This window comes from Lates calcarifer, linkage group LG20 (assembly GCF_001640805.2).
Source record: "Lates calcarifer isolate ASB-BC8 linkage group LG20, TLL_Latcal_v3, whole genome shotgun sequence".
Classification (NCBI taxonomy): Eukaryota; Metazoa; Chordata; class Actinopteri; family Centropomidae; genus Lates; species Lates calcarifer.
Genome location: NC_066852.1, coordinates 15,316,552 through 15,340,851, shown reverse-complemented (window position 1 = coordinate 15,340,851; position 24,300 = coordinate 15,316,552). Strand labels below are relative to the sequence as shown.

Sequence of the window (24,300 nt, the reverse complement as noted above, 5' to 3'; positions counted from 1 at the left end):
TAGCATACAGCTATGGGTCCCTGGACACAGACATGGAAAAGGCCGCCCACCTGTCCCCAGAAAGAGACAAAACTACAGATAACGTGGCTATCCTTTGTGGTGGTTTTGTGTCTCTCTTCAGTTGTTGTGTCTTTGTGGTCATTTCACATCATCATTCACATCATTAATGGTTGTTAGTTAATGGTTTCTCTTTTTAATTGTTCAGAGTCCCTTTTCTGGGCACTTTGCATCTCATTTGAGTTAGTTTTGTATTAGTTGTATTGTATCAGGCCCTCTATCTCCGCCCCTGGTGGGAGCGCACATTGTTTTTACTGTCATCATGTCCTTCAGTTATCAGTGTTTTGTCAAAGAATTTATCAGACAGTCTAATCATTTTGCCAATGCGCATGCGTAAGAAGCAAAGACTGGCTGACATCCTGCTTCTTCCTGACAAGTGCGTGCTGGGTGACATCCAGTCTCTGGGGACTGGATGTCACCCAGCCATGCTGTCATCCAGCATGTGGGCTTCCTTTAGCTCCACAGCCATATGGGACGTCTGGCTGTGTTAATCAATAATTAGAATCCAATAATAAAACTTACACTATTCTGAAATGGGCAATTCTACATGAGTACTTTTACTTAAAAGTACTTCAAGTGTATTTTGATACTGATACTTTTCTAAGTAAAAATTTAAGTTGTAAGAGTTTTTCTGTACTTTCTATACTACTTCTACATAAATAAAAGATGTGAGTACTTCTTTCATCACTGCAGGAAACATGAGCAGTCACATGATCAGACAGGTTAGAAACAAACCCCCAGGAGAGCCAAGCCTATTTTAACAGATACATTATTAGCTGTAAACATCCATCACTAACAGACTTCAGACTTTCTGCTTCAACTAGATTATTTGATCAATAACATAATAGCCAAAATGACCCAGAATAAACCAGCACTTTCCTTTGATCTTGGGCAAACTGAGCCGAGAAAGACTTTACTGTTATAACCTCACTGACGATGCATCATCTGTGACCCAAATGCAGAGTAATGTGAGACAGAAGACATGAGAACATGGTCATTTCTGGGATCCTAAAACATTTTATTTATTACACAAAAAGGAAATGTACACATCAAATAATGCACAGTGCAGACTGTGAACCTTCAAAACAAAAGCAGCTTTTGACACAACAAGCACAAATAAGAGAAAAGGTTAATAAACGTGTTTCCCACACTTCTGTCGCGTATATGAACGTGTGAAGCAATAGTAACATAGGCGAAGTTGAAATCACACGATCGACTGGACTGGAACTGACGAGGTAAAGACGTTTCAAATATCAGCTTTATCCTACTAGATGATTTAAGATTGACCTCACAGGTCTTGGTGCAAACAAGAAGTAGCCCTGCCTCTTTCAACCCAGCCAATGAAGCCATGCACTTTCAGGCACAAGTACAGCAAGGTCTTAAAATTTTATCTGCCAAGATATTTACAGTGTAAACTAATGACTGTAGAAGTGTACAATATGTAATCTGAATATTTGATCTAAAAAAATTAAGTGGCCTTCAAAATAAGATATGGTTAAATGAAGAGGAAATGCTCCACTTCAGAGTAAATCAACAGTCTTACAAAGTGCAGAAGGTTTCTGAGCATGTTGATATTCTGTTCTCTACGTCATCAGCTGTAACACAGCAAGTCAATGTGATGTTTTCCTACTTTAACACTTGTTTTCTCCCAATAACGTGCACTGTTTTGCAGCAGCCTTTGACCTATGTTTGCTATGTATATCCATGGAGAAGTGGGGGAGTGAGAAGCGTACATGTTAAATAGATTTCTGAGTTTGCTTTCAAATTCTCAGAGTTAAAAAAGACTTTAACTGCACCACACTTTCAACTTTAAGAATCAGTTCAACCAAATTACAAAAAACCAAAACTCTGCTCTGGTGGCATCTCAGCATGCAGAGTTTTCTTATTTGTCCAGGTGTGGAAGATATCTGTCTCTGAAATATCCACCTCCTCACCAACACAATAAAGCTAAATGGAAAATGATTTGTGGTGCTCTCAGCATGGAAGAATGACATTTGAATTGTCTCAAAATGTCTGCTAGAAACATCTCCTGCTAGAAATAAAATGTTGCTGTTACTCTGGGCAACAGAAAACACCATCAACAGTCTTAAGTATTTCCAAATCAAAACTGTTGACAGTGTGTCCTGTGGCTTACCGACAGTAACAGGAACTTGTTTTTTTTTCAGAGCTCCACAAATTTAACAGAAAAATAACAATTTTGATAATGCAATCAGTTCTTGCAAAAACAACAAAAATTCACTGGTTCCAGAGACTTGAATGTGATTTTTTTTCTAGTTTTCTTACTGTTCTAGGATTGTATGATGAGTGGGTCTGACAAAACAAGACAATCTTTAGTTGCAGCCCTACATTCACCTCTGTTGTATTGGAGTGGAGGCAGAAATCTCTTTTTAGTAAGACTTCAGCGCTGAACAAAGACTAGTGCTTATGTGTTTATTAATTAAAGCTAAATACTATTTAGCTGCTTCAGTATCAGGGTCCTGGTGTTGTTCATGCTGGCTCACTGTCACACTGTCATGGCTCACGTGTTTGTAACAGAGCTATTGTAAACACGATTAGTGCTTTTCCCTCTGTGAAAAGTCAGAATGTCTGCTGTGAAAAAGTACTGTTTGATTAGGTGAAAATCTACAGTCTGAGGGAGAGACTCAGCCTTTGTGTCAACACAGTGGGAACTGAAGAGAGGAGCAGATGTGGCTTTTGTTAACTTTAGACAGAGCCAAGCTAGCTGCTTCCCTGTTTGCAGTCGTTGTGCTAAGCTAACCAGCTGTTAGCTGGAGCTTCATACTTAGTGCACAGATGAGAGTGGTATCAATCTTCTCATCCAACCCTCCAACAGAAGGTGAATATGCATATTTCCCAAAATGCCGAACTATCCCTTTAGGTGAATGATGATGAATAGCTGTAGGTCAGATCAGGGATGTCCGAGCAGATGTCAAAGCAACAACACCTCTGTGGACATCGTTATGGCATCAGATCTGCAGCACACTTCAAAGTTTCAGCCCACAAAAAGCAGCTGTTTTATAATGCATGTAATTCTGTGTCACTTAGCCTTTTCAAATGTCAAATGAAGACAGACGTTGCAGTTTCTACTGCGACTGTTATTAAGAGTGAAGACATTTACATAAATATCTAGGAAAGCTAATCAAGGCTTACATCAGCAGAGGAAGCACTGAATTTATGCAGTGTCACTAAAACTGAGTGTTTGAGAAGTGAATGAAGTCTTTCAGCACCAGTGCTGGGAGGTGCAGGGACTCGTCTGAGCGAAGTTGAGTAGGTGTCGAGACTGAAGGCCAAACAGACTGAACTAAACAACAGAACGCCGTTATAAAACACTCTTACTGAAAGGCTACAGATTACGTACAGTTAATCCTCAAACTCCTGCAAATATGTTGTAACAGAAGCTTTCAAACGGTGAAAAGGTAACAGATTTGTGCTGAAAGTTAGTTAAAGTGACTAAATGCCCTGTAGTTCAGGTAAAATCTTATGTTTCAGGTTTGCAAAAAAAACAAAAAAAAAAGCAACGTACAGCAACAGTTTTTATGCCCTTAGCATTTTTAGAGATTCAGTCATTGCACAAATGGTGGTTGTGTTCTCCTCTGATGTTTTTAGTGGCGTAACCATGAAAGAAGTGAAAGTATGTACATCCCTAAATGTTGACGACCAAGAAATGCAGCAGCGTAAAACATCAAACTGCTGAGGTCATCATTGAGCAGTCAAGTCACTGAGTGTAGCCAGAAATACAATGAAAGTCCAATTTTTAGAGAGGTGGCAAAATAGCAGTGATGGTTCTCTCCTTCTCTTTGAATTGGAAGTTTCATTGTATTCACACAATATTATCTGGTTATCTGAAAAGTTCGTAAACTGGCCTGTCATTGGCATTATTTCTGTCATGGTCCAATTGTGAAAATATTCAAGACATTTACAAGAAATGTTTCTGTTTCTGGACAAACAGGTGATCGAACAATCAGGTTGTTGCATTGTCTTCATTTTGAGTTCATGCATAACAAGCAGCTTCTACTCTACAGACCTGTGTAACTAGCATGTGTGTTTTGTCTCTGGCCGTTATTGCATCGTGGTGTGGCCATTGAGGATAAAGCGGTGGGTTGCCAGGTCTGACAGACTCAGAGGGAATCACCTGTCAGCGGGCAGATTCATGTCATCAGACAGAAGCTGCTCTCCTGGAAGAAGGAAGAGGAGAAACAACTCATCTGCATGTTTGTTATTAACTGTTTTCTACACTCGATCTGGAAGGAAACAAGAGCTATGGTGGAGTATTGTAACATGGCTGACGCGTCAACACCTGCGCTGGAGAGACACAAAATTGCGGCAGACGAAACAACAGACAGAAGAGCTGTGTGAAATGCAATATTTTCATCACATTTTCCACATCGTTTTTATTCCTTTAAGATTTGACTGGCACAATTTTAATTACACCATCTTGCTGCGCCCTCTTCTTCTGTAATGTTTTAATGCCAACCAACTGGAGAATTAGCACCAATATTTTGATGAACTGACTCCTACTATTCACATAAGAGCAGCGGATGAGAAACATGCATTCATTTGCACGTTCTTTCCATTTGACTAGAAATTAGACAAAATTTGCACAATATTTAGAAGGAATCCTAACCAATGTTGTGATTTTCTGGCATACAAGAGCCCAGAGACAAGCGGAAAAAACTCCCACTATACCCAGTGTACGCTACCAATGACCAGCTGGTGAACACAATGGGGCTGAAGAGTCAGATATTTCCTTCAGGAGTTGGTGGAGACCAAAAACAGAGCTAAAAAAAGAGTGAATACTTTACTTCCATACATCAGGTGGCTAAAAGCACCACTTGTTTAACTCCTGGATGTGTAAATAAATAACTGTTTGTTTACACTTTCCCCATTTCACCTTAAAAGGTGATGATATGTCAGTGTTGAGGTCACAGCTTGTTTCTGCTGCGCTAATGCGGCCAAAGGTTTAAAAATTGTATTCTGTCCCATTCCATACATTATATAGCATGTGAAGATATGTCACAGAAAAACAAGAAATAACAGATGAAAGACATGTTCCTTGTAATGACACCTACACACTGTGAAATAACATTTTTTTCAAGTTCATTGCATGACACACAAGATGTGTGAGATGCGTTTAAATCTTGGCCACAATCTCTGTCAGGCTGTACGATATAAATTTTGAGGCCTGTCAGACAGTGTGATGATGGAATGTAGTGCTACATGTAAATAGAAAAAATAAATAAAAATACAGATGCTAACTGAGAAATATTTGTGCCACAGCACCGTTTTCATGTTTTAAAAATGTAGCAAAACATTGGACACAGGACTAACACCTCTACACATCAAATAACCTCAAAAGAAGAGGAGGAGAGTGTGACAGGGCTAGGACAAGATGGAAACATGAAATGCTGATTCTGCAAAGCAAGTTTTGTGCTCTGCGTTTTTAGCGATTACATAGCTCGTCACTGTATTCTGTCATTTTATATCAAATCCTCACTGACTGGTTCTTAAACATGGGTCATAGCAGCAGTGACAATGTGGAATATTGGTCTTTAATTTAAATTTTTTCGTCAGTGGATGTGTCGTCAGTGTGACCTTTGACAGATGACCAAAGATTTCTCAACATGTTTTTGTCTGATGATGATGATCGCAATCTTTTGACAGGGAAAGCCAAAAATCATACAGCATTAAAAGGCTTTAATTGTTGATGTCTGACCTCCGCTCCGTGTGTGTGTTATCAGTTATCATTGTGTGTGTGTTGGGTACCTGTGCAGGGAGGAGTTTGGTTGTCGTAGCGAGAGGTGTTGCTCTGCAGAGCCTCGTCCTCAGTGTCACTGTCACTGCTCGTTGCTGCCACCAGGACAGATGGACACTGATCTACAGAAAGGACGAGACAGGATGAGACTGTTGGACCTGTACGTTCTGTCTCTGAATATTATTTAGCTTTTTTCAGTTTAAGGACAAAAATTGAAAGATGCAGAAGACAAACATTTTTACAATTAACTAGTTACTCTTAAAATGAATTTTATAATACCATGAAGATGTTTCGTTGTCGTCAGGTGGCTATTACTGCACACACGAAACAAAAAAATCATTAAACCCATTAATTCCTGAGTGAACTGACCTTCATTTGACTGTGGCTGCGCAGAGGGTCCCTCCAGCAAGGACTGATGGGAATTTCCTGAGCTTTCAGAGTCCAACACGGCTGTTCTGTGGTAGGAAGAGATGAAAGAGTTGTAAGTGTTTTCAGTGTAGCAGTGTAGTGTAAGACACCAGCAATGGCTATATTTTTCTACTGTGCAATGAGTCTCTGAGACGCACCCTAGGGTCCTACTGCCACAGTTCTTGCTGGCAGTCATGTAGCTTGGTCCTCCCAAGGAGAAGATGTCATCTTTTGGCCCCGAAGTCCCATACAGCTGCTGCTCCACTGAGTACTGCTGCTTCGAGGTGGAGGCCTGTTCTGATGAGGAGCTGCTGAGAGACACGAGGGGGCCCTGGGTGCCGTCAGCCTTCAGTACGCCTGGAGCAGAGACAGGAGCAAAGTCACATGATACAAAGACACAAGTTGTGTTCTGTTTGTTGTTCTTTAGTTCAGTCCAGGCAAACAAAACTAGGTGGGAGTTCAGACCGAAAATTACCCAGCATTTTAAAAAAATGCAAGGGACTGCGTTGGGTTTTAGAGAGGAGGAGTACATGGTGTTAAAACAACCTACAGTTTATCATAGACCAGCCATTAGAGCTTCAGGAACTATTTTAAGTCATGGTGGAGCAGCATAGAGGAGAGGCAGACGTTATTTGGAGCAGTATATTTTAAACTCCACTACGTAGATACTTCAACATTCATCAAGTAGATACCTGACCGAGTTAAGTACACTCAGTGATTTTGCTACAGCACATTAACAGCGGCCCACAACCCAAAATTTCAACCAAGGTTATTGTTGATGTTGATGCATGCTACTGAATGTTCTGCTAAAATAAGGAAGTGTACTAGGTGCTCTATCAGCTGAGTACAGGTGTCAGTGCAGCGATGAATCTACAGATTGTTATCACCTGTCTCTGCAGCTCTACTCTGTTCTACGGCTCGTTGTTTTGGTTTTTTCATTCTCACCACTCTCAAATAGTGTTATTTCCAGCTGTAGTACACAGCAAGTTTAAATGGTAATATATACGTTAATAAACTACTGACCCTCTGTACCTCCCAGCCCCTCATTAGGATGCAGGCTGAGCTCTGTGACTGCCTCTGCTCCTCTCAGCTCCTTCTCCATCTCCTCTGGACTCCTCCTCTTCACAACCATGGAGCCACTGCTGTCCAGGACGGGGGAAAGAGATTTCCTGGCTGCACACAGGAAAAAGGAGCATAGACAAATATGTCATTAATTCAGCTCTCCTGACCCAACAACCATGGAGTCAAATGTTACACTCATGAGTCCTGTAAGCCTCGTCATCTGTAGTCTGGTTTAAACATCTGCTGCGCTGCCCTAGTATTTTAGGCTTATATGGAATACAAAGTATGATGAGTTAAGTTGGGGTCATGCCATAAAACATTCTGTATCATTTTAAACCAAAGTACAGAAAAGATTAACTGCTCTAAACATGTGAGAAATTAGTTTGAAAGTCATCTGCTGACAATCCAAAGTGGCAGCGGATAATGATATGTGCTTTAGATATGCCTATGATGATGATTATTATAATGACTAGAGTAATATTAAGAGCATTAAGAGCTAACTTCTCTTATAAACTACTGAGTCAAATGCTGTCAGGTTGGCAGAGGCAACACATACTGCCCTTAACTTCTGCTCTGATGGAAAAAAAAATCATTATGTAGAATCAGCCAATTCAAATTCAAATTACAAGCTTGCACAGGGTTTTTATGACAAGTTTGATTTTACTGAACTGTCACACACAACCATGCAGACAAGGACAAAATTATTTCTAATTTGCTGAACCATTAAGGAGTAGAGTCAGACAGGGGCTAAAGTAAGTGAACAAAAGTCTTTAATTTTATTCAGTTTACTCAGCCCTGGTTCCTTGACAATCTATAAAAATAACTTTGATGAAACTCTGAGCTGCTGCAGCCTTACTTGTTGATACAGCTTTCATTTTTAATGCAGTCTACATCTCTTATTATTGGTTGAATGAGCCACTTAACGAAATGAGATACTACGACAGCACAGCAGTCACATTTGGTGTTTCTCTTCTGACGTCTGTCAGCAGCTGGAGGAAAATATTTGTTTGTCTGGAGGCTGATGGAGCTCAGCAGTGAGCGGAAATTTAGCAGATAATGTTCTGTTGAACACTGATAAGATTCAATGATGTCAGTAGCGGAGATGGCTTGTAGAGAGACAACGACACAGTTTATTATTTTTAAGCCGCCACGCCTTTTCAGACTCACCACTTTCAGCTTGGCCCGTACGAATACTAATTTGTCCACCAGCACATACTGCTGTGAAACTAGCTTGTTATCCATTCAGCTCACTTCTTCATAAAAAAAGACATTTTGGGGGAAACTTTTTCTGTGTTTGTGCACACTTCATGAAATATCACTGGGACACTCTGCAGCATTGTAACTGTAGTAGCAGTTTAACATCATTAGCATTAGCAGTGTGGCAGTTCTCACCAGGGCGGCAGGGCCTGGACCGAGCTGCAGCTGTTCTCCCCAGGAGGTCTAGCTCTCCGGCCTTACGACAAGCTGACAGCTCTGAATCAGTGTGGTGAGAGGGGGCCTCCTCCACACCGAAGGCTCCTGATGGGCCAGGCCTGGGCTCTCCAGACCCCCGAGCCTCCAGCACTTGACTCTTGACATCAGACATCTTGCTGCGCACCTCGGCCATCTGAGCTTTGAGGCGGATCAGGACCCCCGAGTCTGGAGCTGATCGTCGCACCACCTGTGGTCGCCGCTCTCGCTCTTTTCTGGAGTGAGGATGAGCTGGAAGAGACAGGGACAAGAATGGCATCTCTGTGTTTTCATGTTGTGTATGAGACGCCTCTAGACAAGGCTTTACACACTCATACACAAGAACAAGGAAAATGACATCTCCAGTATCTGGCTATGATCACAATCACTGGAGAGAAAGAATAGGAAAAAAATATTCATTTTTTCTGTGGGATAGAGAGAAAAAAGCAAAGTCAGTGTCCCCATTTTATTGGTTTACCCTCTGTCAGCAATAATTGCTGTGCAAACAAAAGGGATGTTTTTTATTTTGGAGGGACCTGTGTGTGGTTTTGTGTATTGATTCTCAGCTAAGCTGAAATGATTTGTTGTCAGTGAGCTGTGAGCTGTGTTTACAGACCTTGGCTGTGCAGAAGAGATACAGGAGGCCGAGGCTGAAGGCCCCACAAAGACTCCATGCTGCTGCGCTCTTTCAGATCCAGTAGCTGGATCAGGATGACTGGGTCGATCTCCAGGAGGCTGTTACTGCCTGGCCCGACAGCACCGCAAGCAGTGGCTCCACTACCACTGGCAGTACGACCAGCAGCAGCACTGCGATGTAAGGGACGTGTGCTGGAGGTGGATCCACCTGCAGATAAAGCAGAAGATCAAACTGTGAATACAAACTTAAGAAACTACAAACTTAGTTTATTTTCATAAAGCTGATACAGTGAAGATGTTTTTATATTTCTGTGCTGTGCTCACTGTTTCTCTGATGTCATTTAAATTTCTTAAGAATAAAGTTCCATTAAAATTTGTTTTCCAACCACAACTTCTCCTTGATACGTATGTAAATCCCATCTGCGCTACCATTAATTCTGCTTTTCAGACGATTAAAATTTTCATGATCAACCTTGTTAACATTTCACCAAACACTGTTCTTTTCTAACTTAAACATAAAGAGTTTAAACTGAGGAAAACATTCATGATTAATACTGACATGGTTTTTGTTTTACTGTTGTTTCATTTCTTTAAATAAATTACCTCTTTGTGACTCGTAAACAAGGATTTCAAATTTAAAGGAATATTTAAGCAAACAAATATTGATTTAATTTATATTGTGATTTATGTGTATGAATAACAGTCATGATTTTTTAAAATACATTTTTCTCAATATCACTGCAACATCTATTTGCAAACAAGATGTTTCAGCTTTTCATGTGAAAGATTCTGTTAATTTAATTTTGCACTGCAAGGCTAAATTCTGTTGTTTTACTAGCATCACAGAAAAACTTATAACAATATAAAAAAAATACACTACACTGCGGGACATGACTGCCAGCATTTTGCTGAGCTTGACTCTCATCTCTAACAGAGTGAACACACACAACCCCCCCACACATGTACACATAAAGACACCAAGTGTTTCTATATCAGCACGCTGCAAGGGGTCCAGTGCAACCAACAATGACTCATCCTCTTCGTGCCTTTCAACACCAACACAGTCAAACACACTGAAGGAGCTGCTCTGAGGCCCACCATCGTATCACTATGTTCTGGTTTTGCAGTTGTAAGACAACACAAATAGATTTGATTCTGCAAATTCTCAAATAGTGGCTGAGGCTTTTATTTGCCTCAACTGAGGACAGAACAAGGCAGAACATTTAATATTTGGCGGTTCCATGTTCTTAAGTGTGAGGAATCGTTTGGCTAAAATGGAGCTGGACTTGTGGCTTTGTCCTGAACTTTGGAGTGCATGAGGAAATAATTCTGCTTTCATGTATCACTTTTCAAGATCCACAAGATTCACTCATCACCTGATATACTCCAAAACAGAGTTCTGTTTATGATACACTGAGCGTTTGCATGGGTGGACAAGTTCACATAAATTTTGGGTTGCACGCAGACCCTCGAGGACATGGGCAGGTAACAATTTTTATGTCATGCTGGACCTTGTGGTTATGTGGCTATGGAAAGTATAATTTGGGCTTTAGTTCCTTGACCCAAAGCCAAACTTTCCATCAAGCTTCATTGGATTCAGTAACGAGTGAGATACAATGTCTGCTGAGAAACAGAACGGGAGAGGTCAACAATTGAACCTATTCCTACACCAAGAGAGGCAAAACTGTCAACCTGTGGGATTCACATACTATATAATAAATTATGAAAAACAACTTAATATTGCTGCATGAATTATACCTGTGGCTCCAGCCAAGTCATCAGGAAGCTCTCCTTCTTCTGTCTCCAGGTTCCCAATGAAGTCTACATCATTCTCTCCTGACCTGTGTAAACATACACACACAGTAAAGTATTTAGAAATAGTAGTATGCAAATGTTAAATTGCATTTGATTAACATTTTTTATGGTAAGCATGTAGTGAGGAGGAAACTCAGGCCTTTCTGTTCTAATCCATACTTTACATTAAGGGAATGTCAGAGATTTCACTCACATGGTCTCCTCATCTATGTCGTTCTCCTCTGTGTTGCTGGTGGCTGTGGAGCTCCCTGAGGTGCTGCTGCCATCCAACGGATTCACCTCTTCCTCTGTCAGACAGTCCACCTCCAAGTCGCCGTCTGACAGCTCCTGAACAAACAAAATGACACTATCATCACACCAAGCTTCAAGAGTAGTAACAGTAGCCCAGTGCAGCCATGTTTTTCTTCTAAAATATATTACTGACATATTTAAATGTCCCAGCAATTAAAACTGACTATAGCCAGTCAAAGGGATGAAAAAAGAGCAAAATAGGTCATTTTTAAAAAAACGATCAATGTTAGTCAAATGGGATCGAATCATTTGTTTGATTGTTGAAACCAAATGCAATCTGGTTACACTTCCCACAAATACATCCTATTTCACTCAATTAAAAGACCTGGAACTACTTCCATCTCAAAGGTTTGTAACTGACTGAGCCACAGAACAATGAACAAATAATAAACACCATCACCACCACATCTGGGTTCAAACTGTAGCAGCAGAACTTCACTGGGTTTAAAAAAAAATAAAAAAATATGTTCTGTGAAACCACTTTATTGCTAGTAAAGGGGAATAATTCATGCTTCCCCCTTTTGCTGTCCCAGAAACTTGAGAGACTGAGTCAGAAAAAAGTAGTTAGCTGCTCCCTTAGTCTGGTCCAATATTTTCCATCCTTACATTAGAGTCATCCTGCTGGGTTCTCTCTTCTTCTTCGCCTTTTTTAGTGTTGGTCAAAGTGGTTTGGATGTCATCGTCACTCTTCACGGAGCGAGGGTCTCTTTCAGAGGTTGTGGTGCCTGTAGCCAGCCTCAGGTCAGGGGGTGAGGAGCTGCGCGACGTTTGACGGCGAAACAGCTCAATGGCCAGCCTCTGAAATTAGACATATGAATCAGTCAGGACGACTGACAGATCTGTCACAGCAAGAGCAGAAAGGAAGTGAGGCACACAGCTTTATTCAAATGTTTGGGCAAAATACATATTTTGTTGAGGTTTAAGAGTTTCAGATGTAAAACCCAACCCAGATGTCCCAACTTCACAAAGCCGTTGTCACTTGGAAATTTAAAATCTCCACTGAAAAGATTCAAGCACAAGAGCACAGACACGCACAGTACCTCTTTGAGGTTATTGATCTGCTGAATGTAGCCGCTCTGGGCCGACTCCAGCTGGCTGATGTACCAGTACTGATCTCTGCACTTCTGGAAGAAGGTGGGTGAGCGAACCTGGTAGCTGTGCAGCACAGATATGAAAACAATTAGCACTCTGTCACCCTTTGATGACTGACCTGCTTTGTTGATTGTTTCTATAATATCAGGGTGGTGCAGGTGAGCATGAACTACAGGATGATGATGGTGTGTGTGTGTGTGTGTGTGTGTGAGCCCACCAGAGGACAAGTGTGTCGGTCTGCATGTTCAGGTAGCCCTCGCTGGCCAGAAGGTCTAGTCTGAAGAAGCGGTTGTAGCCCCAGCATTCGCCAACCTCAAAGTCTGAAGCAAACTCTCGAATGATGTTCTTGGTTGGGTCGCTAGAGGCCTGATGGACCATCTCCACACGGTACTCATACCTGCACAGAACCAAGATAACATCACTACACTGGGAAGTACACGATGAGAGGTGTGAGGAAAAGGGTATCCAGTACAATTATGACAAAGCTGATACTTGGTCATTCATCACACTTTAAACTAGTTTGTTTTTAAACTTAAAAGACTGACTGAGTCTGTGCTTCTGTAATAATTCAGCAACATATCAACTCATATAGAACTGCATGGGTATAAGTCTTCTGCGTTGCAAGTTCAGTCTGACTAGAATCTCCCGGTGTTGAGAGTATTTGGCCCAAAACAAGAAAATTGGCAGTTTTCAGTAAAACAGCAGCAAAGTTTGCAATCTTTCTTGTGTCATTAAAAATTAAGAAAACAAAGTGAGTACAAACAAAGCAGAAGTAATCAGTCAATACAAACTCCAGTAAATCTGACTTAAGTTATATGCTCCTAGACTCCCTGAGGACTTGTGATTTTATTTTATTTGTTTAGACTCTTATTTCATTTCAAAGCAGCCTTAAAACATTTCCTTTATTTTGCTGTCATTCAATAATGAGTGTTGCATCTTTTATGAATTAATAATTTATGTGTGTTTTCCTGCATTCTTATTGTGAATTCCATTACTGTTTTCATGCCTGCAAATAAAACCTTTTAAATATGATAATATAACAACCCCAGGCCTGACAATAAAGAAAAAGGAGAAAGACAGAGAGAACTTGGTTGAGAAACATGAGGCTTGACAACAAACTAGAAAAGCAAACAGAGAGATTTACAGAGAGAGAAGTTTGTAAAGAAAGAGAGGAGAAATAAATCCTACTTTGATGTTTCAGGGAGTCCAGCAGACAATTCCAAGAAAACAGACAGGTAGTTCCCGCGGACCACACCATTACCATCCTGAGGAAACATATTACAGAGTCACCAGCACAGACACATGCACTGGTTTTGGACATTTTTTGGAAAAAGTCCATGTGATTTTTTTTTTTTTTCTGAATGTGGAGAACTACAGTTATAATCATGTGGAGAAAACCTCCAAAAGTTGCTAAGGACAACAGACAATAAAATACTGCAGTGGTCTTAATAACTATCTAATTTTAGCCTCTGGGTTTGTGCAACATGAAAACCAAGCACATAATATACTATAATGTGAAAAGTGCCAACGCCTGTTTCTACAGTTTACATGACAGGAGTAGGAGAGCAAAATAATTAATGTGCATTTGACTGTATTTATTATTTGTTTCCAAAGCCAACATTTGTGGGCTAAGATAACTCCTCAACTAGACCTGCAATCAAAGCAGCAGTGTTTATGTAGAGTAAATACAGAGGTTAACTGTATGCATAAAGATAACCACATTAATAAAAGTTCTATGCTACCTTTGTAGAACCAGATCAGATCATTTTCTGGGGTATGGGTCCTCGGGGTTTTCTAAACCATTGCTGACGTGTGCTCAAACACAGGAGTATTTCCTTTACATTTCAAGCTGGACACAGCCTGTTGGTACAATTTGCTCCTGTTTCCAGTCTTAATGCTAAACCAACAGGCTGCCAACTGTAGCCTTATATTTAATGGACAGATATATAAAAGTGGTATTGATCTTCACATCTTAACTGTCTACCAGAAACTAGATGAGTGTATTTCCCAAATATTGACTGGGATTCGACATTTGGGAAATACACTTATCTTTTCCATCTTTTTTTATGTGGGAAAGTTAATAGAAGAGAGGAAACTGTTCCAAACTCACTGGGTAGACTTTGAGTCTCCAGCAGAGGCCAGATATCTGGAGAGGAGGGCTATACACTGGGTCAGCCCGCTGCCTCAGTGTGCTATAAACACACAAAAACACACACATATGAAACACACTCATTTCAAACGCTGTGGATCACCTGGCAGCTGTAACAACATTACATTGCTGATATAAGGTATTCCTACTTGAAGCTTGTAATGAGAGATTTTCAAATAAAGCAACCGCAGCAACTTTGTAAACAGTAGCTTTCCTTCCTTTTTTTGATCCATCACCTCCAGATTTAACTTTCAAAATAGAAAAAGCTGTTGAAACAGATCCAGTTGTGGGTGGAACAGCTTCAAGGTGCTCCTCATCCTTGTCAACAACCACTTCACCCCACTGATTTTACTGTCTCTGTTATTTTTCCTCATGGTTATCTACTTTATTCATTTCAGATGCAACAAACAAAGAAAGAGTTTACAATTTGCTTGTTTTGTGTTGTAATAACAGCTGCTACTGTCTTGTGTTTAACTAGTATAAGTAGTAAAGAAATGCAGCAGAATTCAACAAAATGAGCAGCATTTTATAAGAATATTCTCTAAAGGTGTGGATATGCTTAAAACCAAGTAATTTGAATGAATGGTGTCCAACTGTGTCTAAAGGCAAATAAAAGGTGAAAAGTCTTCACCTTTGCTGATAAACTTTTAAAATGGCATTCAACATCTGTCTACCTCAAACACCATCAGGTCATTATAAAGATGTTATATAAAGACAGACAGAGCCATCTGAATCTATGAACACAACAGAAATCTCTATTTTTAAACACACACCATTTTTTATTTACTATATTATCTGCTGCAGCAGTGATGGCTAAATACAAGCTAAGAGAGAATTTACCTGAAGTTGACCAGAACAAAAGTGCTGGAGTCGTAGGCAGGGACCAGCTCACTGAAAACACACAGAGGACAAATGATTAAACACAAGACACACTGAATAAAGCTGTAGTTCCTTGTCACTGCCGGGCTATTTTTCTTTTGTATTATCATTCAAAATAATAATTAAATGATGAATAAAAAAGTTATTATCAAAAAAATATTCCTGAATAATAATATTCATTAAATGCAATCATGATATTTTGTTACACCCCTGTTGGACCATGAGGCTGAGCAGATTACCTGGTGAAGTCTGGAGGGACCGGCGTGGTGACAAAGGACTGCATTGGTTTCCGGTGGACCTGCTGGAACATGAGCAGGATCTCTGGGCTCTTGGAGATGAGTTCACTTTTGCTGCAGGAGTGAAGCTGTTAAACACACACATATAGCAAAAATCATGATGTTGTTGCCACCAATATGCAGCTAAAATGTCAACAATGGCACACTGTTTCAGCCAAGAAAAAGGCTGGCACATTAGCCCATGTAACATGCATAATTGTTATTTTTACACTTCAGCCATAGTATGGATTAAACAAACATAATATAACATCTTAGTGAGTCTTAGAGGTGCTATGTTCCAGTATTTCCAGTCTCCAGCTACATATTTACTGCACAAACATGAGAGTGGTATCAATTTCGCATCAGCAAGAAAGCAAACGAGGGCATTTCCCATAAAGTCTATTATATTACACAGCAAAAAAAAAAACAGCAATATGCTGTATTTCTAAATGAATGGAGGAAATGAGCTGCTGCAGACTACCAACCTGATGCTCCACCTCCTGCAGGAGAGACTCCAGCAGCTCTGTCTCCTGGGTCAAGGACGTCTTCTGGCCTGGTGGGGAGGAACGCATTTCTATTTTCAGGGTACTTGTGCTGAATGTCAGCCCTGATGGAGGCTGGTGAGTGTAAGTGGGTGGGTTGGTGTGCAGGTTGTGTATGTGGGTAGCTGAGTGCATGCATCCACTCAGTTCAGATAAATATTTCATATGGACATTACCCATAGCTATAAAAGGAGCCTCTCACTGCTTTCAGCAGGGAGTCTGCATATTCTGTTAGGTTAAGGTCTCTGCCTTTAGACACAGGGGTGTCTCACAGCAACAAGAGCCTTTTCCAGACATGGGATAGACAACTTTGATGGTCTCATCTATCTGGTGAAGTGATGGCTTTATTTTGCTGTTAAATACTTAATTAATGGGCATCATGAGTGCAAGGCCACTCGTCCCTGCTTCTCTTATAATGAAACTCAAAATCATTTCTGCCCTTAATTCCTTTTTGATCAAATGCAGGAACAGCAGGTCTGATTATTACAGTGATTGGACAAGGTCTTTTTTTAATATATAAACTCTTCTGCTACAGCTGCACCACAAGGGGAACATGTTACGTCTAAACTGATTTGACTGCCTTAAAGGATATGAGATGATACCTTACAGCAACTGACAAAGTAATTACATGACCAGGCGAACAAGACACGCATTCAGTCTCTCTATATTTAACCTTGTGCTGCTGCAGCCTTTACGTTTATCTGACAACATTCAACCCACACTCATGCTGCTGTGTGACAAAAATGTTACTTGGTCTAGCCAGGTACGATTGCTGACATCTATGTAAAAGTGACTTAAGGACTTTTAAAAACATGATCAACTTGTAAAACTGTTGTCACATTTACTTCACAAGATGCATGACTGAGGTTATTAAATATTTCAGGTAAAACTGGCTAAAACCATCCCTGTGTGTAACGCACTTGTGTCTTGTAAACCCAGAATCAACACAGCTGCATTGTGACAGTGGGTGTGTGTCTTGGAGTCCTACCCATGAGGGTGATGAGTTTGTTCTTGAGCTGGTTGTCCAGACGAGCAATCATCATTTCCACGGCATTTCGGATCTCTCTGACCCTCTCATCCTTTGCTCCCCTGACAGCCTCTACGTTCCTCTCCTGACCGAACACACAAAGACAGACAGACAAGCACTGAACTTTATCAATCTTTCAGTTGTGGCATCAGGCATCACCTGAAATATTAACGTGTTATTGCCATCTAGTGGATGTCAGCAATACAACACACCCACTCTACCTATATTTTTAATAATTTCTCACTCAATTTATCACAAGCACATTTACACTTTTAAAAAACACTACTTAACTTCCTGCCTCTTAATGCTCAAGTAATTGGAGTGGTTGTTGAGTTTTAAATAACAATCATAGTGACCACCGGCTGTATGTAAGGCATTTTCCTGGATAGTCATGCTGTAAGTAGTGGAGAACAACATGAAACTTTAGAAACTTTTTAACAAGTTCAAATCAGCAATTTAGTAAATTTAGAGGAAAAAAGTGATAAAGCTCTAGGATAACAATACTCAAACTTGTGTGCGGCCCACTGTGTTCACAGATTAAAACTTTGCCAGAGGGTGGTGCTACTGGCTCATGGAGTGTCCAAAAGAGACAGGTTTCATTATTTAAGAGGAGTGAATGTACCCAGTAAATGTCATGGCCAGTGGTCCTTTAGATTTTTGTTATTTCTTGTATAAAAGCAACAAGCAGTCCTCACCACTTCCTGCACCAGACTGATAAGCTCCATGAGACGCCGGCGGAGCTTGGCAACCTCCTCCTTCACCTTGGTCACATGCTGCTCATAGATCTCCACCAGAGGCTTGAAGGTGTGGCCACCATGCTGGACACAACAAAAACAACACTTACTCTCTGGTTTCAGTTTCATTTGTGAAGATTTGCTGCTTTTCTCTGTCTTATATCATTGTAAATTGAATATTTTGTGACTTTGGACTGTTGATCAGACACAGCAATTTAAAGACATCACCTTGGGCATTAGATAGTTGTGATGCATTTTTCAGCCATTTCCAAACCACTTATTGACTATAAAAAATATTCAGCGGAATAATCAGCAGAAAATGCAGCCCCAATTTTACTGCCTGGAAAAGGTTAATTGATTATTATGATTATCAGGTGTTGGTGACATTGCATGCAAACTGTCATATAAAAACAGAAGATGTGAAAAGTTACCATGCCTCCCCACAGAGCACACTGGTGACAGATGCATTTCTTACAGGTCCAGCAGAAAACACTCAGCTTCTCATGGTGGTTCTCGCATCTGCAAGAATCCAACGAAAGGATTATCAGACAGAAAGAAAAAACATATTTTTAAAACTTGTCATCACTCAACATGTTGGCCTGTTTTCCTTCAGTTCCTTCAGGTGAGCCATTAAATTCAGATTCTAACTTTGTACATGTGTAACATAGTGACTGATGATGAATCTTGAGCTCCATTAGAACTGCTGGGACATTTTTATTTTTGACAGAAGTTCAGACAACTGCCATTGTGAGCTTTAGCAAAACTTTAATTATTTGCTATTCTGTGTTTAAAATCAGATTTCATTTCTGGAGAGAAATCCTGGGAAGAGTGTGATATATTACCCTGAAGTAATAACTTTAAAACAACAGGAAATCTTTCAGCCCTAATGACCACACGTGAGGACAGGACAGAGGCTCAGAGAGTGGTAGGAGGTACTCACTTGTCTTTATCATTGTCCTCATGCTTGGTGAGGCTGCAGAGCTGCAGGGTGTCCAGCTGCTGGGTGACTTCCTCTGCCCAGCGACAGTTGACCAGCTCCCTCAGCTGGAGCGGAGCCCTGCATGTACAAGAACACACACTTTTTTATACCATATCTCAACCCAAACACCTAATGACATAACAACAACAAAACAACACTAAAATAAACACTTTGTATCTTCCGTTTTAATGCTGGTGGATATGTGTGTATGTGTAGATAAGAAACAATAGTGTAGGGCTGCAACTCCAAGTAATAATGAAAAACTGATAGTGAAAAAATGTTCCTCAAAAGTTGCATTCAGTTTGAACACTGACCGACAGTATGGAAGTTAGTGGAGATGTACTAGCAGGGGCTTACCGACAGTGTGGGCACTGGGCTCTCTGCTCTGTCAACCATCGCTGTCAAACAAGACATTTCAAATTGGTTATCACTGAATCTAAACACATTCAATGCAAAAATCTAGCCATTGTTAATTTTTCAGTTTAAGATACAACTGGCAAGAATTATTACTACTCAATCCCATGAAAACACCAAAACCAATAATGAACTGATCCTAACAATTATATGTGTAGCCAGAGACAGATATATTCTACTCCTCTGTGTCATAAAGATAAATTGTTTTCCAAAAATGCACTGGGTGACACATTCTGTCATTACAATGAATACAGCTATTGTTTATTTTGAGTCAATCCCACATGCACTGTCCTGCTGCAGAAAATACTTGTTGTGTGTATAGTCCCTAAGAAATGCATTATTTATTCTGTGACATTGAAAGAGGTGAGCGTTTACCAGGCAGTGAGGATCTTATACAGGGAAACTACTGAGCTTCACTGTGGAAAATAAAGCAACACAGTGATACCATGTTTTTTGCACTTTACTCATACTTGGGACTAAATATCAGGATCTCTCAGCCTCTGTGGTTTCTATTTTTTTGTTAAATCTGTCTATTGTGAGTCTCCTCATACTAAATAACTCTGTACTGGCTCTGAAAGTTCTTCACAAACCTCTGTCATGTTGATTTGGGCTCCCAGTTCACGGTATAAAACTGTACATTCACTTTTTGTCAAACCTCAAAAATTAACCTGACATCCATTATACAGAACAGACTCTGAGAGATGTGGGCTATCAAGATGCATGCAATTATATGTCAGAATTTACTACTAATATCAGAATACAGAGTGGTGTTGTGAGGAGAACATCTATTTACCCGTATGCAGCTGAAGCAGCAGAGTTTGGAGCAGTGTGGGCAGAGACGAGCATCCCTCAGTTTCTCCATGCATATGAAGCAGCGAAACACCTCAGCGATGCTCTGCACAGGGACAGAAGATGTGAGAACTCACTACAGAGATCACCAGAGAGTCAACAACACTCGACATCACTTAGTCACAGAGTCAGTAAAAACTAAACATCATATGTTTCACAAAGGAACAGGTTTAGTCCACAGCTGTATTAATGGATTACGGTGGATTGTAGAGTTCTACTTTTAAATTCTGTTTTTCTCTTGCTGACATGAGAACCACTGTGCAAACTATCATGTCTGTGCTTGACTATGGATATATCTTGTAGTCTCATGCTAAGAAGTCCACGTCAAACATATTTGATGCAGTTTACTACTCTGCCCCATGTTTCACTGATGGAGATAAATATACTCATTACTGAGTGCTTTATGAAAAAATTAGGCTGGTCCTCGCTAGCAACGAGAGGATAACAACCTCTTGTTGTTTTTATCTATAAATGTCTGAGAGTAAAGCTGCCTTAGTAAATGTGAGACTGGCTAACTTCTGATACGCCACAGGTTAATACTAAACTGGGGAAAATGCCTTCCAGCATTTTACACCTTAAAAATCGAATGAATTACAAAACATGTTAAAACCCTGAAGTCTCATTCTATTGGATGAATTTAAACTTTTGTTGAATTTTGTTTCTGGTCAAAGATGTGCTTGTGAGTGTGTTTTAATGTGTCTCTCTGTTGTACTCAGGTCTCTCTACTGTATTTAGTCTGTCATTGTGGTGGTTCCTAGCAACTTTTATAGGATCGTGATCAGTTCTGCTTACAAGAAAAATAACTTTTGACAAACACCTACAGGCTAAAATATGAGTGTTTACAGTATCGAAATGTTTTGCTGACAAACCTGGTGAATCTGAAGGCTTTTAACTCAAACAGCAAATGCTTTTTAGTTTGGTATCAATATGAAGATGATACATAATTACTGTCAGACACGCCAATTTTTTATTTTGCCTTTGGTTTTTAATGGCAGTGCAAGCAGCAGCCCTCAGTCATTGGCAGTGCACACAAAGTATTTGAGCAGATCTACTTCAACAAATTTACATATATTTACATACATACAGTACATCAGATGCAACACACCACATATAAAATAAAGGCACTTGCAAAAGCCGTTTTTCTGCGGCACTGTGGGCATAACTTCAGAGGAGACATTCCAGAGCTCTCGCCCTTTTTCTAACTTCACAGTCGGGTTTTGGATCGTAGTAAAATTGAATATCATTGTTGAAAATGTGTTTATTACCACACGCAATATATCTGCATTAAGTGTCAGGCTCCAGCTGGTGCCTGCTCAAACAGCCCAACCGTCTCACTGGTCTCAACATGTCATAGGCTGTCTAGCCTTCAGATTGTCACCAGATGGGCTGATGACCAAGTGTTTGTGGTGAACATTTAGGTGGTGAACCTTTAGGATCCCCAGCTGCATGGTCTGATGTTTGTGATACATACCTCAACACTTTGTTCATCCATGTCAGCCAGCTTGAAGTTCTTGATCTCAAGGACAAAAACAAAGAAGTCGTAGCCAGTGGTCTAAGATGAAAAGTAACATTAGAGACACTACTGTTAATTCTGCTTTAAGCTTAATAATTCCAGGATACACAGTTGTTCACAAACCTAATATTTTGATCTTGTCTCTCAGCCATTCATTTCAAATTCACTGTGTGCTGGGATACAAAGCCAAAATACCACAAATGTACCACTACTACTCACTGATAATTGTTTTAAGGCATTCTTCATGTTAAATAACAAACATTTCATGGCTTCAGCTTCTGAAATATGATGATTTGCTGCTTTTCATTTTAATTATTTTAATTATTATGAGCATTAAACTACTGAATGGACAAAGCAAGGGTAGTGAAGGTGTCACTTTGGGCTCTGGGTAAATGTGATGGGTATTAGTCACTATTTTCTGAACTCTCACAAATGAAACAATCAGAAAATAACCAACAGATTATTCTACAAAGAATTATTAGTTGCAGTTTCATACAAATTAGTTAAAAAGCAACTACAACGGTAAAATATCCCTTTCCATGCGTAAGTAATAATAATCAAATTATTTAACATATAATAGTAAAACAATCACATGGACCATTTTTCTGCATTGAATATTTGAAGTACACTTTCCTGTTTATACTTATATACTTTTGTAACATTGTACAGTATTTGTATGGCTCTTTAAGAAAAGCCCAGACAATGCAACATAAAAGCTACAAAATACAGTTTTCATGGCCAAAAGGTGTCATCACCGTTAGCTTGTAGTCAGTGTCAGCCAACACAACGAGGCCCAGCATCAGCAGACACTGACAGCTAACCTGAGCCAGAGCAGTCATGACAGGAGTTTATATTTTGTGGTATGGCTTTATACTTAATTTAGTGGGCTCAGAAAACGTAAAATATTTATATTAAAATGAAAGGCTAGCTAGCTTGCTGGCATTAGCAGGGACACTCACTCACCTTCCCAGCGTCGGCTTCGTCTGTCACACCTGATACAAAAACGACTGGGAAAAGAGGCTACATTATATATCTTATATCCCAGCGCACAGCAGGCGTTGTCTCTGCTGGTTTAGCTACATTTAAAGACTAGAATAAAGCTCTAAAAAATAAAATAAAGCTATATGAAGGCAGAACTATGCTAGAGAAGGGGTGAAAAGTGGCTGTTTCTTCGCCCTGAGTTGAAGATGTAGCGGTAGCGCCTGCTCTGAAGCTGTCTGTCCCCTAGCAATAACCAATCAGAAGGCTCCTTCTTCTTCTTCTCCTCGTGTTATTGTGTCACGTCTGCCAGACAGACGTAGGAACATTACCGCCACCGTGTGGACAGGCCGCGGAATCACGTAGCTTCTAAAACAATTAGTTGATCAAATTAAAATGACTCTGCAACCATTCTGAAAATCATTTTACAGGAAAAATATTGTTGAATAATAATCCTACTGCCCCAGCATCTTAAATGTGACAATTTGCTGCTTTTCCCTGTTGTATTTCATTGTAAAGGTGTACAGGTGGTGGCTTGGCAGTTAAGGTTCCCACCATGATTTAAAGGTGGGAGGCAGGATCCAGCAGTTACTGCATCTAAAGCTATCTCTGCATTAGCCTCAGGCTGTTGATTCTTTTGCTTACCAGCTCAAGTGTAGCTCAGCGTGCTTAGCTCTGTGAGGTGAGTGATGACTCTAACACAATTCCACAAATACAATTTGTCTATACATCACAGTTTTATACTTTTATTCTAAAACAAAACTCCAACATTTAGGAAACTTAGCTGTGAACAAATGTGCCAGGCTGCCTACTTTAAAGACAGGGTGTTTGAGGTGCTGTTTACAGTCACTGCTTTATGGAAGCCCAGGACAAAAACTGATGAAAGTATAACAAACAGCCAAAACAAACAAAAAAAAAAAAAAAAACAAAAAAAACATGTTGAGTCAAAATTATGAGATATAAAGTTTTTCAAAATGACTTTAGGCCAAAGTTCTGAGATAACAAGTCAAAATGTTGCCTTACTTTGTCAAATTTATGTCAGAGTAAGTCAAAATGTTCACTCATATGTCAAATTTTACCTTGCCATTTCATCATTTTGACTTACTTACTTTTTGACTTAATATCTCAAAATCAGTTAGAGCAAGTGTAACAAGCTTACTCTCTCTATCCCTGACACACATTAAGCCATATCATGTGTAAGGAATAATACAAACACCATCTTGTCATTCAAAGTGCTCTGGGGTATGACACACTCACACACACACACACACACACACACACACACACGCTGTAAATTTGCAGTACCCCCATTGTTGTTTTATGCAAACAGTCTGAAGCTGGATAGGACACACAGAGGCATATGCAAATCAGGCAGTGTAGGGTGTAGTGCAGAGATGAA

The 24,300-nt window shown here is 40.0% G+C and overlaps 1 protein-coding gene across 1 annotated transcript; it reads right to left on the bottom strand.

Moving 5' to 3' along the window:
• Positions 1–1,054: 1,054 nt before the first annotated feature.
• Positions 1,055–23,139, bottom strand: trim37 (tripartite motif containing 37). The gene is made up of 25 exons (XM_018692337.2): positions 22,887–23,139; positions 21,882–21,962; positions 20,355–20,456; positions 19,505–19,545; positions 19,109–19,225; positions 18,600–18,687; positions 18,130–18,252; positions 17,396–17,519; positions 16,351–16,418; positions 15,830–15,954; positions 15,552–15,602; positions 14,673–14,754; positions 13,751–13,827; positions 12,780–12,959; positions 12,511–12,625; positions 12,077–12,268; positions 11,373–11,506; positions 11,123–11,205; positions 9,345–9,572; positions 8,672–8,980; positions 7,241–7,390; positions 6,376–6,574; positions 6,179–6,264; positions 5,821–5,931; positions 1,055–4,232 (listed from the first exon to the last, which is right to left on the bottom strand). Exons 2-25 carry the CDS (start codon positions 21,900–21,902, stop codon positions 4,186–4,188), a joined length of 2,853 nt encoding a protein of 950 aa, XP_018547853.1. The 5' UTR covers positions 21,903–21,962; positions 22,887–23,139; the 3' UTR covers positions 1,055–4,185.
• Between the last annotated feature and the right edge of the window lie 1,161 nt (positions 23,140–24,300).

Coding starts and splice junctions, on each gene's coding strand:
- trim37 (XM_018692337.2), bottom strand. CDS start 21,902: ATGGATGAACAAAGTGTTGAG. Junction 16,419..17,395: donor CAAACTCATCACCCTCATGG/GTAGGACTCCAA, acceptor CCTCCCCACCAG/GCCAGAAGACGTCCTTGACC. Junction 15,955..16,350: donor TGCAGGAGGTGGAGCATCAG/GTTGGTAGTCTG, acceptor TGTGTTTAACAG/CTTCACTCCTGCAGCAAAAG.